Source organism: Phoxinus phoxinus, assembly GCF_949152265.1.
Source record: "Phoxinus phoxinus genome assembly, chromosome: 20".
NCBI lineage: Eukaryota > Metazoa > Chordata > Actinopteri > Cypriniformes > Leuciscidae > Phoxinus > Phoxinus phoxinus.
The window spans coordinates 21,771,685-21,785,081 of record NC_136895.1 but is presented as its reverse complement, the minus strand read 5'-3'; the positions used below and the strand labels follow the sequence as shown (position 1 = coordinate 21,785,081).

At 39.4% G+C, this 13,397-nt stretch overlaps 1 protein-coding gene across 3 annotated transcripts; it reads left to right on the top strand.

The window, feature by feature from the left end:
• Window positions 1-7,599: 7,599 nt before the first annotated feature.
• LOC306988402 (uncharacterized protein) lies at window positions 7,600-13,346 on the top strand. Of its 3 annotated transcripts, XR_013795391.1 has the most exons (5): window positions 7,877-8,033; window positions 8,802-8,979; window positions 10,433-12,057; window positions 12,631-12,748; window positions 13,169-13,346. XR_013795391.1 is itself a non-coding variant. In XM_079593367.1 (4 exons), the coding sequence occupies exons 3-4, from the start codon at window positions 8,925-8,927 to the stop codon at window positions 11,653-11,655; spliced, it is 1,278 nt and encodes a 425-aa protein (XP_079449493.1). In that variant the 5' UTR covers window positions 7,600-7,626; window positions 7,951-8,033; window positions 8,802-8,924; the 3' UTR covers window positions 11,656-12,898. The 3 variants fall into 3 exon arrangements, 2 of the variants coding, with proteins under 2 accessions (XP_079449493.1, XP_079449494.1); XM_079593367.1 differs by lacking the exon at window positions 13,169-13,346 and adding an exon at window positions 7,600-7,626 and having other exon boundaries at window positions 7,951-8,033; window positions 10,433-12,898; XM_079593368.1 differs by lacking the exons at window positions 7,877-8,033; window positions 13,169-13,346 and adding an exon at window positions 8,045-8,079 and having other exon boundaries at window positions 10,433-12,898.
• The last annotated feature ends 51 nt before the right edge of the window (window positions 13,347-13,397 follow it).

Sequence of the window (13,397 nt, the reverse complement as noted above, 5' to 3'; positions counted from 1 at the left end):
ATGCGTAGCACTGTTGTACCATGGTGCTTTAGTTTTCTCTCTAACCTTTTTTAATCTAATTGGTGCAACAATTTCTAATGTACTTGAGAAAATGGTGCTCATACTGCTAGTCATTTCCTCTAGTTCATCTGTTTGTTTGGGTTCACTGAGAAGCTGAGATAGATCAGGTAAGCTATTCAAGAATCTATCTATAGTGGTTGGGAGGATTGTTCTGCCTGGTCGATAACGCGGCGCAACATGACACATTTCAGCCGTACGTAGTACATACCTGTCAACACTCCCGTTTTCACCGGGAGTCTCCCGTATTTCACACCCATCTCCCGCCCCCCTCCCGTTTTGTCCTTCCTCCCGTAATTTGTATTTCCAAACGTCGTTAATATGAATAATCACTTCACATCAATATATTATTCCAAGGTTGCCCAGTTGCCAGATCTTGTATGAAACTCATCATACTCGCGCAATCAAAACATCATACACATTTCAACCCATTTGTGAGCTCAACCTGGCAACCTACAACTCAGTAGCGCCGTTGACGTGCGCAGATCGACGTTGGAAATTGAATAAAGCGATCACTGGTAGAAATGGGAGGAGAAGGCTCCGTGGTAAATATTTCACGTAATTAACGCAACATCCGTTTTCTCTGTCATCCTTTGGCTGGCGTTACATTATATGATGCGCTTTTATTCTTGCAAATGCTTTTAAACCATTCACGCAAAGACAAATTGAGCGCCAGAATCGAGTCCTCTTTCGGCTTGAAGTTGACCAAACTAACACACGCAATTCTGCAAAAATGTCCGTTTTGTCGAGGATCCTCATAAGAGCAGACTGAGCACTCTTAAATGAGTTAAATAGTTTTGAATGAACATAAAGAAGAGTTGTGAGAGAATGATGCGCGTGTGAGATCCGCGTCTCTGTCAGTGGCGGCTGCTCTTAAAGACACAGTAGCCAAAAAAAGCTTTCCGTCAGTAAAGTTAATCAAAGAACAAAGGGAACAGAGAAAAAAACACTCAGTGCTCTTGACAAAAGAACATTTGTAACTTTAATAAGGATTCATCTATGTATAATTCAACATTTATGCAGTGCAAACTGTTTGATAACTTTATTAAATTTCTGTGTATTTCTTACCTTTTAGACAAATATTTAAAATATACTGTCTTTGTTGTTTCTACATTAATTTGGAGATTAAATGTGAAATTATGACATTGTAATATATATAAAAAACATAAGGTTTTTATCGTGAGTAATCAGAATTTTTTTTTTCTAACCAAACCCAGCCGCCCCCTCAGATCTCCCGTATTTTAGTACCCAAATGTTGACAGGTATGACGTAGTATGCAAGTTACCATGTAATGATCAGTGACATCATCACTTTGCGGTGTAATATCTATATCGGTTGGATCGGTTCCATATGATATAATTAAATCTAGAGTATGATTAAGACGATGAGTGGGACCACTAACGTTTTGCTTGACCCCAAAGGAGTTTAGTAAATCTGTGAACGCAACCACTAACGCATCATTTGTGTTATCGACGTGTATGTTAAAATCTCCAACAATTATTGCCTTATCGACATTGACTAATAGATCTGAGAGAAAATCTGCAAACTCTTTTAGGAAATCTGCGTAAGGCCCTGGCGGTCTATATACAGTAGCCAAGAGATAATAGGGATTTCTTTCTTGCATCTAAAAACGTCACATTTAGCACAAGTACTTCAAATGAATTAAACCTGTGGCCTGTTTTCTGAGTAACATTAAGAATATCTCTATAGATTGTTGCAACACCGCCGCCACGACCAATCAGACGGGGCTCATGCTTATAACAGTATCCTGGCGGAGTGGACTCATTAAGACCAAAATAATCATTCGATTTAAGCCAGGTTTCAGTAAGGCAAAGTACATCGAAGCTATTATCTGTGACCATTTCATTTACAATAACCGCCTTAGGAAGATTGTCCCAATTCGAAGCATCCTTCAAATGCTGCCTTTGTTTCCCGTGAAATAAAGGATGCAACAGATGGACCCTTCACGGCCTTGAATACCCCAGAATTGATTGTGTGCCGGTGATGAGAGATTTTTTTGTTTGTTTGTTGAGAAATGGCCAAATTACACTTTTAAATGTAAGTATTGGGTTTCAATTACTCAAAGAATTCAATGTAATAAAAACAGCAACAAAGGTTCAAATGTTGATTTCATTCATCAAAAGCAAAATGTTTTTTTATTCAACTCCACTTCATCTCAGAGGCAAATATTGTACTTTTTACACATGGATGTTAGATTTTGATATTGTTGGAATAAAATTTTACTGTATATAATAGAAACACTAAAAATATGTCTTAGATCGTAGATCAATAGGTAATGAGTCGTAGATCGGTAAAAATATTTTGTGAATATCAATGTGAGTTAAATTCATTTATTCTTCCCTCTTTCTGAAAACATTTATGGGACATGGCAGCCGTCGACTAGTCTGGCTCCGCCCTCCTACGTACTTCCGCTCAATTTTCATTTTCCTTCAGTACTAGGCAAGGGGGTAATCTATCCCCCGGAAACTGAAGCATCCCCGGGCGCCACCATTGGCTAGCGGACCCCCACCAGCTGTTAGCATCCCATTGACTCCCATTCATTTTGGCGTCACTTTGACAGTGAATAACTTTACATCTGAGGTGTTTAAAGACTCCATTTGTCCATTGTTTATTTCTAAAGAAACACGAAAATGTATGAAAGGCTCCATTACCCTGTATCGTACGTTATGGCCCCGTAGACGCAGTTTTTGTAAAAATAGGCTAACGATTGCGTCATAAGCACGCGACTGTCGCACAAGTCGAGAAATTACCGTATAGACTGGCAGAGAAGCTTGCATGCAATCGGGGAGGACGTGGAGGCAAAAAGTCAAGGTAGAAGCCCATAGAGAGTCATCAAGTTGATCCTGCTGCTAGCTCATGGACAGCTACTCACGCTCTCCGTCTCTGCGAGATTCGGAAGGGAATGATTCAGATTTCTCTCGGCAGATCTACTAGAAGACCTACAGCTGTCAGACAGGTTGCTCACGTCACATCTACGTCGTCAAGCTCAGTTTGAGCCTGCGCAGTTCGCCCGGCCATCAGGAAGTGAGTGCTTCTAATTGACTTCATTTTTCTCCGTTGAAACCTATGGGGTCGCTGTGTCCAGTTTATATACTGTCTATGGTACTAGGTCTGGGATTGTGGTGTATTCTTTGATTTTCTGAAATCAAAATTTCACCAGTCCAATCAGCGAACAGAGGGAGTGGCTGAGAACGATGACGTTGATGTCGTGCATTAGTTTGAGTTGTAGTTCAGTAATGGCAGCGGAGAAAGATGCGAGCGATCACTGATCACTACACAGCATTTGCGGCAGATCCGAACCGAGCGCAGCGGCGTATTGTTTATGATTAGACCCAGCTTCGACAGTTGACTAAATACATTATCACTGTCCTTAGTGTCAAACATAGGCGTCGATTTCGGTGGGGACGCGTACCCACCAGGTTTTGTCATGAGTCATTTTGTACCCACCACTTTTTTTTCTTTCTTTTTTTACCTCAAGCTCAATTTAATCGTTCTGCTGCTGCGCTGGGTTCACGCTTCTCTGTTCATAACACTGCAACAACTGTAACATTGGGATACGTTTGGTGGTTGGGCACGCGGCATGAGAACCGTGGGGACTCACCCCATAGCCGCTCTGCTGCCCTGCTGAAATGTGAAGTAGAAACGCTTAATAATGTCAGATAACGTCCAAAATAATTTGAATTTGGGTTCGATTTTTTTGAGCGTTTTCAGTGGTTATGAGGAGCAATATGAGAGAGAAATTTGGTAATCATTGTTTAGGTACATTAAACCACGCCATGTCATATTGTCAACATGGTAGCCTACTTATGAAGCAGAATAGTGGGTCATATGTCTAATGCTTTTTGAAAACTTAAGGTTTTCTTCTTCATAAAACGAGTCGGACATCGTTTGTATAAAGTTTTATTTATTCATATTAGTAAGCTAAGCTACAAGATATCGTCTTTCAAAACATGACCTGCGCGAAAGAGAGAGAGAGAGAAAAAAGAATGTGTCACTGTACCCAGCACATTTCAAACCAAATTGACGCCCATAAATATAAATTTAGAATTTGTAATTTTTCCTTGAATTCTTAAATTCGAAGAACAAAACCTGCAGCTCTCGTTGACAGACATCTTATTCTAAACCCAATCCTCTGATCATTCGGATATGTGTTTACGGCCGGTTCCCGCGCATGACATACGTCACGACCAAACGTTAGCGATTGGTTATGGCAGATCCTGAGTGGCTCTGGGCAGATCCAATAGTTTTAAACTTCAACAGAGGACCCGCCTTCAAGGAAGTTAACGTTTGTCAATGGAGAGAGGCTCTCTGTACAAAGGAAAGAGAGTCTGGTAGAACCAGGCTAGCCGTTGACTGAATCAGCCCTTCAAACCTGTTGGTGGACAACGCAGTGGGCATTGGAAATATACACTCATTCCAGATGGTGTTCCTCCGACAGACACCTTACCAGGGTATCTATGTGGAGCCCATCCAGGGTCTCCCTTCTCAACTCAGAAAAAGTGTACAAAAAAATGTTTTCTTCCAATCTATTTTATGTACGGATTATGATCTTAAACGTAACTTCACTTGTAAAAACACTGTAAGTAAAAATGTATAGAACAATTGATGTTGTTTCATTTACAAATGAATTTACATGATGAAAATAAATGTACAGAATCATTCATTATGTTTCATTTACAGATGATAACTTGCATTACAAAAATAAATTAAAGCTGCAAGCAGCGATGAAAGGGCCCTCGCACCCGGTGGCTTTAGGAAGACCGAGCATGGTGGGCAATGTGCATTTAAGTAGATAAATATAGGAGGAGGATGTCAAAGTCAGTTACAAAAATGTCCTTTATTATGGGGATAATAGCATGCGTTATCACTCAGATAAGTGTTGCTAGCATGTTTCTAGCATTTTTAGAACTCAATGGCATATTAAATATGTCGCTAGTAATGCATCACAGTGTAAAACGTGTCACTTCCTGTCGACAGTAGGTGGCGCTATTACTTTAACTTAAAATTGTCATGTAGATGTGTTCAGGGCAGGACTCTTATCAAACGTGTGACGTTTGGGTCAGATTGGACATTGCCTTCTTCAGTAACACCAACTTCCTGTTTTATTGCATTAGCGTGCTTTAGCACTTAGCTAAGAATTGCTAGCATGTTTTAACATGTTTCTAAAATGTATATAACTCAATGGCATATTTAATATGTTGCTAGTACTGCATCACAGTGTTAAACATGTCACTTCCTATTGCCAGTAGGTGGCGCTATTACTATAACTGAAAAGTGTCATGTAGATGTGTTCAGGGCAGGACTCTTATCAAACGTGTGAAGTTTGGGGCAGATTAAACATTCCATGCCTGAGTTATAGGAAATTCCTATTTAATTTTTCAATTGTTTTCAATGGGAATGCCGCGTTTTTAGAACGCCAGGAGCGTAACGAGGTGCTGAGCGAGTATTTAACGCAGAATGTTCAACTTTGGGTAAAACGCAGCGCTCATCACTATCACTTTTTAGCCAACTGTCCAATCACAGTGGAGGAGGGGCGGGACTAATACCACATGGACCAACGGATATTCTGTATCATAGCAACGATGCGTCTCAACTGAAAAAAAACCACACCTGTGAGATCAAAGATGGATATATCGCGGGATTCACGCTCGGCGCAACTGCAGAATCCGACACGTGCGCCTTGCCATCGCGAGTTTTTTTGACATACGTCAGCATGACATCAGAGCCAGGCGGACCGCACTCGGACTGTTTTCTAACTGGCATGCATCTCGCGCTGATCACCGGTGATCATAAACAGTATATAAACTGGACACAGCGACCCCATAGGTTTCAACGGAGAGAAATGAAGTCAATTAGAAGCACTCACTTCCTGATCACAAGGCGAACTGTGCAGGCTCAAACTGAGCTTGACGACGTAGATGTGACGTGAGCAACCTGTAGGTCTTCTAGTAGCTGTGCCGAGAGAAATCTGAATCATTCCCTTCCGAATCTCGGAGAGACGGAGAGCGTGGGTATTTGCTGTCCATGAGCTAGCAACGGGAGCAACTTTATCACTCTCTATGGGCTTCTCCCTTGACTTTATGCCTCCACGTCCTTCCGATTGCTTGCGAGCTTCTCTGCCTGTCCATACGGTAATTTTTCGACTTGTGCGACAGAGTCGCGCGGGTATGACGCAATCGTTAGCCTATTTTTTACAAAAACTGCTTCTACGGGGTCATAACGTAAGGTACAAGGTAATGGAGCCTTTTATACATTTTCGTGTTTCTTTAGAAATAAACAATGGACAAACGGTGTCTTTAAACGCCTCAGATGTAAAGTTATTCGCTGTCAAAGTGACGCCAAAATGAATGGGAGTCAATGGAATGCTAACAGCAGGTGGGGGTCCGCTAGCCAATGGCGGCGCCCAGGTCGGCTTCAATGTTTTTCGGAACACTGCCCCCCTGATTTGAAGCACTCACTTCCTGATCACCAGGCCTAGTGCGCAGGCTCAAACTGAGCTTGGTGACGTGAGCAACGTGTCTGATCGTTGTCAGTCTTCTAGTAGCTGTGCCGAGAGAAATCTGAATCATTCCCTTCCGAATCTCGCAGAGACGGAGAGCGTGAGTATTAGCTGTCCATGAGCTAGCAGTAGGATCAACTTTATCACTCTCTGTGGGCTTCTCCCTTGACTTTATGCCTCCACGTCCCCTCGATTGCCTGTGAGCTTCTCCGCCGGTCTATACGGTAATTTCTCTACAGTGCGACAGATAGTCGCGTGGTTATGACGCAATCGTTAGCCTATTTTTACAAAATCAGCTTCTACAGGGCCATAACGTAAGATACAAGGTAATGGAGCCTTTTATACATTGTCGGGTTTCTTTAGAAATAAATAATGGACAAATGGAGTCTTTGGACGCCTCAGATGTAAAGCTATTCGCTGTCAAAGTGCCGCCAAAATGAATGGGAGTCAATGGGATGCTAACAGCAGGTGATGTTCTGCTACAATGGCGGCTCCCGGGGAGGCTTCAGTTTCCGGCAGATGGATTACCCCCTTGCCGGTGAACGGTTCTGCGCAGATTTTGCTCATCTCAAACAAGTCTAATGATTCAGATTTCTCTCAGCACAGCTACTAGAAGACTGACAGCTTTCAGACAAGTTGCTCACGTCACATCTACGTTGTCAAGCTCAGTTTGAGGCTGCGTACTACGCCTGGCGATCAGGAAGCGAGTGCTTCTATTTGACTTCACTTTTCTCCGTTGAAACCTATGGGTCCCGGTGTCCAGTTTATATACAGTCTATGGTGAAAACCCTCTACACTTGTCTATTTTTTTTTTTTCCAATATCATGTACAAACAATATTGCAACAAAAATATATAATTACAATATGAAGAGAGGAACAGTTGCAAAAGTGCATTACAGAAAAGAAAAAGAGGCAAGGCGCATCTCAAACAAGCCTGGCCTATTATGTGAGGAGTACTGATTTACTCCAGCAGGTGGCAGTAATGTGTTGTATAAGATGAAGTGCATTAGCTAAGGAAGAGAGTTGTAATTCACGTGGAATAAAGACCAGTACGTACCAGCCATTTATTTTATCTTTATTTGTTGTCTCTTGAACAATATATTAAGGACATTAAAACCTGAAATAAAACTCCAGAAAGGTGTACAATATGGGACCTTTAATTTAAAATTGTAGAGTTTGCGGTACTAGTGGATGTGACTTTTATTTTGACAATGGAAATCCTGGGTTTAAACTGCACCATAGGTCTATGCTCTACATGCACTCTACACGCAATATAACGCGTCTTCGCGTTGTATCGTCTGTACACGTTAGGTCTACAGAAATAGCTGTCTGTATGGCCTTCCATTCGTCTAAGGAAATATTTGACTTTTCAGCCTTCCATAACATGTACATTTTCGTCGCGGAGTGATGACGTCACCCCTGGCGCGTTCTCACTCAGTCAAAGAAGTCTTCTGAGGTGAGCTACTCACAGCGCTTTGTATATTAACACAATCATGACAAAAGTTTGTATAAGCAACTTTTTTGCTGTCCTTTCTGTCTTGTTTTCATTTGATTCTGCGCTATTTGTTTTCCTTTTTCTTGAATACACATTTAGCGTAGCTGGCAATTCGACGGCTTCTTTGTGCGGTTTTTACCGTTTTTTTGTTTGTTTTTGTTTGTTTGTGTGTATGATTGTTTCGATGTTTGAAGTAGTAATGTTATTGCTCTTGTACATTTGATGCATTATTATTGTTTTTCTCGTTTTAGGCTGTGAGGAATAATACTAGTGCAGTTTTATCGTCTTTTTCAGAATACTGATGCATATTATCTGATTATTTATAAAACATTATTATCTCTTTATTCAATGTCAACAGCTTCTGTTTTCTAATTTGTTAGTTCTCTTGAAAATTGACTTTAATCCCTTAAAGTAATTCCATTGGTGGAAGGGTCTGAGGCAAAGTGAACTCTTTTGAGATCTTAAAGATAAACCTCTCTTATCTTCATTAATTTTGTGAAAAATAAGTCACCTCCACTAGTACCGTATATGGGGTGGAAAACATGTTAATATAAAGCATTAAACAAATAAATAACCAGCTAAGAAAAATACAAGAAGTTTAATAGTTGAGTCAAATATAAAACTATTTCATTTATTTTACATTTTGTTAAATTGTTAGTGGATGGTTAAACGTAACACATAAATGCTTAATGTGTAATTTAATAACTGATTTATTTTTGATTTTTGCAGATCTGATTCTCCCATTATGCAGCAAATGGTGTTCAGTGAAGCTCCTACCACAGGAATTCACCAATAGTCCTAAATGCTGGAATATTTTCGTCATCTCACAAGTGAAGAAATAGAGTTGGGAACATGAATGATCCAGAACCCTGCAGAATAAAACATGAAGATACTGAAAAGCTAATAGGTTGGTGTTTATTCTTGATTCTTCATTAATGATGCTGAAGAACAGTAAGGTTATAAAACTTGAAGCAGTTCATCCGATTTAATGGTTGTTGTTAGAACAGTCATTAGAACTGTGAAGTTTCTCATGCGCCCTGTTTCCAGTCCTGGAAAACACATGTAAAATGGCCTTTGAAAATCTTGTTGGTGTCCTGGAAAATGAACAATTAATGTCAGTCGCAGAAAGTAGTATGTTTAGGGATGCTGAGTTTTTAAATGTTAGAGAATTATTTTGAATGGTGATGTGTACTCTTGAAACCTAGAACAGACCTGCAAGGTGAAAAAGGTGACATGTTTATTTAGTAAATAGTTGTACGGAGTCTGAGAGCATCGTCCCACAAGAGAAAATGTTTGTTTTTACATGTAAACGAAGCGTTCTGGTCCACTCAAATAAAGGGAAAAGACAACATTTGCTTCAAGTAAAAATAGATACAAATATTTATTGACATTAGGGCTGGGAACTGACATAAATTTCTCAATTGGATTCGATTTTGATTCATAAGCTTGCAATCCAATTTTGATTCAATATTGATTAATATGGGGCCTATCAGGTACAGTACATGGCAAATTTCCTCAAAGACAAAAATATCTCTCATCTAATGCAGTAAACTATACAGGCAACCACAGTTGGTACATCCTTATAGTATTAAAGGTTAAAATTACTTGATTCGTAATTTATAAATTACATAAGGAAGTTTTTATAATAATATTGTAATACATTTTTAATTCCATAATTATGATTTTACTCCGAACCATTCCTTTAATGTTAATAAATAAGAAAAATACAGCTTTGACAAAGATGAATATTTAATTTCTACAGTGAACAAATAGTGTTATTTTACATTTAGACAGCTTGTAGGATAAGTGTGCCGCATGAAGTGTGAGTACCGAGTCTATTGAGTCAATCTACAGGTGCTCCCTTGAGAACCAGGCCCAAAAAGTTATGTGCACCCTTGGTTATGGGAGTATAACCATGATGATAGTATAAAATTTATAGTGGAATAATTATACATTAGTAAAGTAACAAACAAAACAGTACATACATAACTGAATTAGTGATCACCTCTAATAGCATGTTATGTCACATACATGCTGACAGCACCATTTAAGTAATTAAATCAAAGCAAGTTAACCTACCCGTGAACACTGTATTCTGTGAATCAATCCAGGGTGTTTCCCTGCCTATGGCTTGAGATGCTGATAGTCTCCAGGATCACTGGGACCCTACAAAGGACAAGTGACTTGGGAATGGATAGATATCAGATTAAGAAAGAAAATTTAAAAATATCAGATTTATTTTTGTTGGTGAAGGCAGTTATTGGTTTCTTTCTGATAAAATATTAGCGTTAATATTCTTTCCCTTCTCATTTCTCCAGTTTTTTCTGATTTACTGAAAATTAAACCACCTTTCATTTTAGACCTGATGGAAGACAACAAGGAGAGTGAAGAACTGAGAGAAGCAAAGGAGAAACATCATCTCAAAGCTGGTGAAAAATCTTCAAGTTGCTCACAGACTGATATTAATTTATTGAGAAAATCTTTCACCTGCCCTCAGTCTGGGAAGAGTTTTACTGAGAAGATGCACATGATAATCCACAGTGGAGAAAAGCCACACACATGTGATCAGTGTGAGAAGAGTTTTGCACAACAAATAGCCCTTAAAAATCACATGAAGTTCCACACTAGAAAGAAGCTGCGCACATGTGATCAGTGTGGGAAGAGTTTCACAAAAAAAAGAGGCCTTAATAAACACATGAGAATCCACACTGGAGAGAAGCCGTACACGTGTGATCAGTGCGGAAAGAGATTTGCACATGTAAGCTATTTTAATTCACATCTGCTTACTCATTCTGGAGAGAGACCATATAGCTGTGATCAATGTGTTAAATCATTTTTTTCAGCATCATCCCTGAAGAGCCACCTGAAAATTCATTCAAAGGAAAAGCCTCACACGTGTTCTCTGTGTGGAAAGAGTTTTAGTAGGCTGGGTACTTTAAAAATACACCAGAAAAGACACAGTGGTGTGAAGAATCATGTGTGCTTTGATTGTGGGAATACCTTTATTTCAGATGCTGAAGTGAAACTGCATCAGAGGATCCACACAGGAGAGAAACCTTTCAAGTGTTCACACTGTGACAAGAAATTCAAATGGCCAGAATCCATGAAAAAACATGAGAGGATCCACACAGGAGAAACACTTTTCAAGTGTTCACACTGTGACAAAACTTTCATTCAGTCAGGAAACCTGAAGGCACACGAGATGAATCACACTGGAGAGAAGCCGTACAAGTGTTCACACTGTGACAAGAGATTCAGTCAGTCAGGAAATCTGAAAACACACGAGAGGATCCACACTGGGGAGAAACCTTTCAAGTGTTCACACTGCGACAAGAGATTCAAAAGGTCAGCAAATCTGAAAAGACATGAGATGATTCACACTGGAGAAAAACCTTTCAAGTGTTCACACTGTGACAAGAGTTTCATTCAGTCAGGAAGCCTGAAAGCACATGAGAGGATCCACACTGGAGAGAAGCCGTACAAGTGTTCACACTGCGACAAGGGATTCAAAAGGTCAGCAAATCTGAAAGCACATGAGAGGATCCACACTGGAGAGAAACCGTATCACTGCCCTCCTCCATGAGGGAAGGGTTTCACTCATTTATCTTCTTTACAACAAGCGACAGGACAACGAAACATCATCTGAAGTTTTTAGTTAACAGAGTTCATCTTCAAGACAGGCGGTTTCAAGTGTGATTTCAGATCAACTCAAAAGCTGTGTCAAAATTCAGTGGCTGCATCCTTTGAAGGCAGAACTGAGACTAGCTAGTGGATGGTATAGCCGATTGTGTCACCGTGGCACTACAAAGATTGTCCCAATTCGAAGCATCCTTCAAATGCTGCCTTTGTTTCCCGTGAAATAAAGGATGCAACAGATGGACCCTTCACGGCCTTGAATACCCCAGAATTGATTGTGTGCCGGTGATGAGAGATTTTTTTTTTTTTGCCAAATTACAAATTACATTGCCAAATTACACTTTTAAATGTAAGTATTGGGTTTCAATTACTCAAATAATCCAATGTAATAAAAACAGCAACAAAGGTTCACATTTTGATTTTTTCTTTTCTTTTTTATTATATACATAAACAGACCAAGGTGATAGTTTTTAAATAGGTTTGCAGCTGTCACAGTTGCTAGGCGACGAGAACAGACCATCCCATTGAACAACTCCCGGAATGCAGTTAGCAACAATTTGTTGATTACAACAATTACAATACATTTTGTTGCTTTCATTTAACAAGTCCAAATAACAAGTGGTGGAATGTAAAGAAATATATTTACTCTGCATTTAAGTGCAAATTTGAAGTACTTAAGATTCATCTCAGTTACTCCACTTCATCTCAGAGGCAAAGGTTGTACTTTTTACACATGGATGTTAGATTTTGATATTGTTTAAAAAAATTAACTGTATATAATAGAAACACTAAAAATATGTCTTATAGATCGTAGATCAATAGGTAATGAGTCGTAGATCGGTAAGAATATTTTGTGAATATCAATGCGGGTTAATTTCATTTATTCTTCCCTCTTTCTGAAAACATTTATGGGACATGGCAGCCGTCGACTGAGTCAGCCCTTTAAACCTGTGGGTGGACAACACAGTGGGCAGTGGAAATATACACTAATTCCAGATGGTGTTCCTCCGACTGAGGGTATCTCAGATAGCCTTACCAGGGTATCTATGTGGAGCCCATCCAGGGTCTCCCTTCTCAGCTCAGTAAAAGTGTACAGAAAAATGTTTTCTTCCAATCTATTTTATGTACTGTTTGTGATCTTAAACGCAACTTCACTTGTAAATAGATGTAAAAACACTGTAAGTAAAAATTTATAGAACAATTGATTTTGTTTCATTTACAAATAAATTGACATGAAAATAAATGTACATAATAATTTATTATATTTCATTTACAGATGATAACTTGCATTACAAAAATAAACAATGCACAGAAATTACTTTTTTACATTAGCAAATTATATAACGTGCATAACAAAAATAAATAATTTTGTTTCATTTACAAATTTTAATTTACATAACCAAAATGTTATTTCTCTACCAATCTCTCAAGAAGATCCTATCGGTCTCTTTTTCTCTTAGCTGGTGCTGGCTCTGGCTCTTCCTCATCTTGGTCGTCCACTGCTGAACTTGGCCCTGTCCTCAGCGATGGAGGCCATGAGGACAGGTGCCTGGACATTGCAATCCTAAGGCAGAGCAAATAAACCATGCCTGTTAACAACAACAACAGAACAATAAATGTCAGCAAAGATGCGTCTATTAATTTGCATAGTTTGTCATTTTTTTTGTAGCCTACCCTTTAGACAGGAAC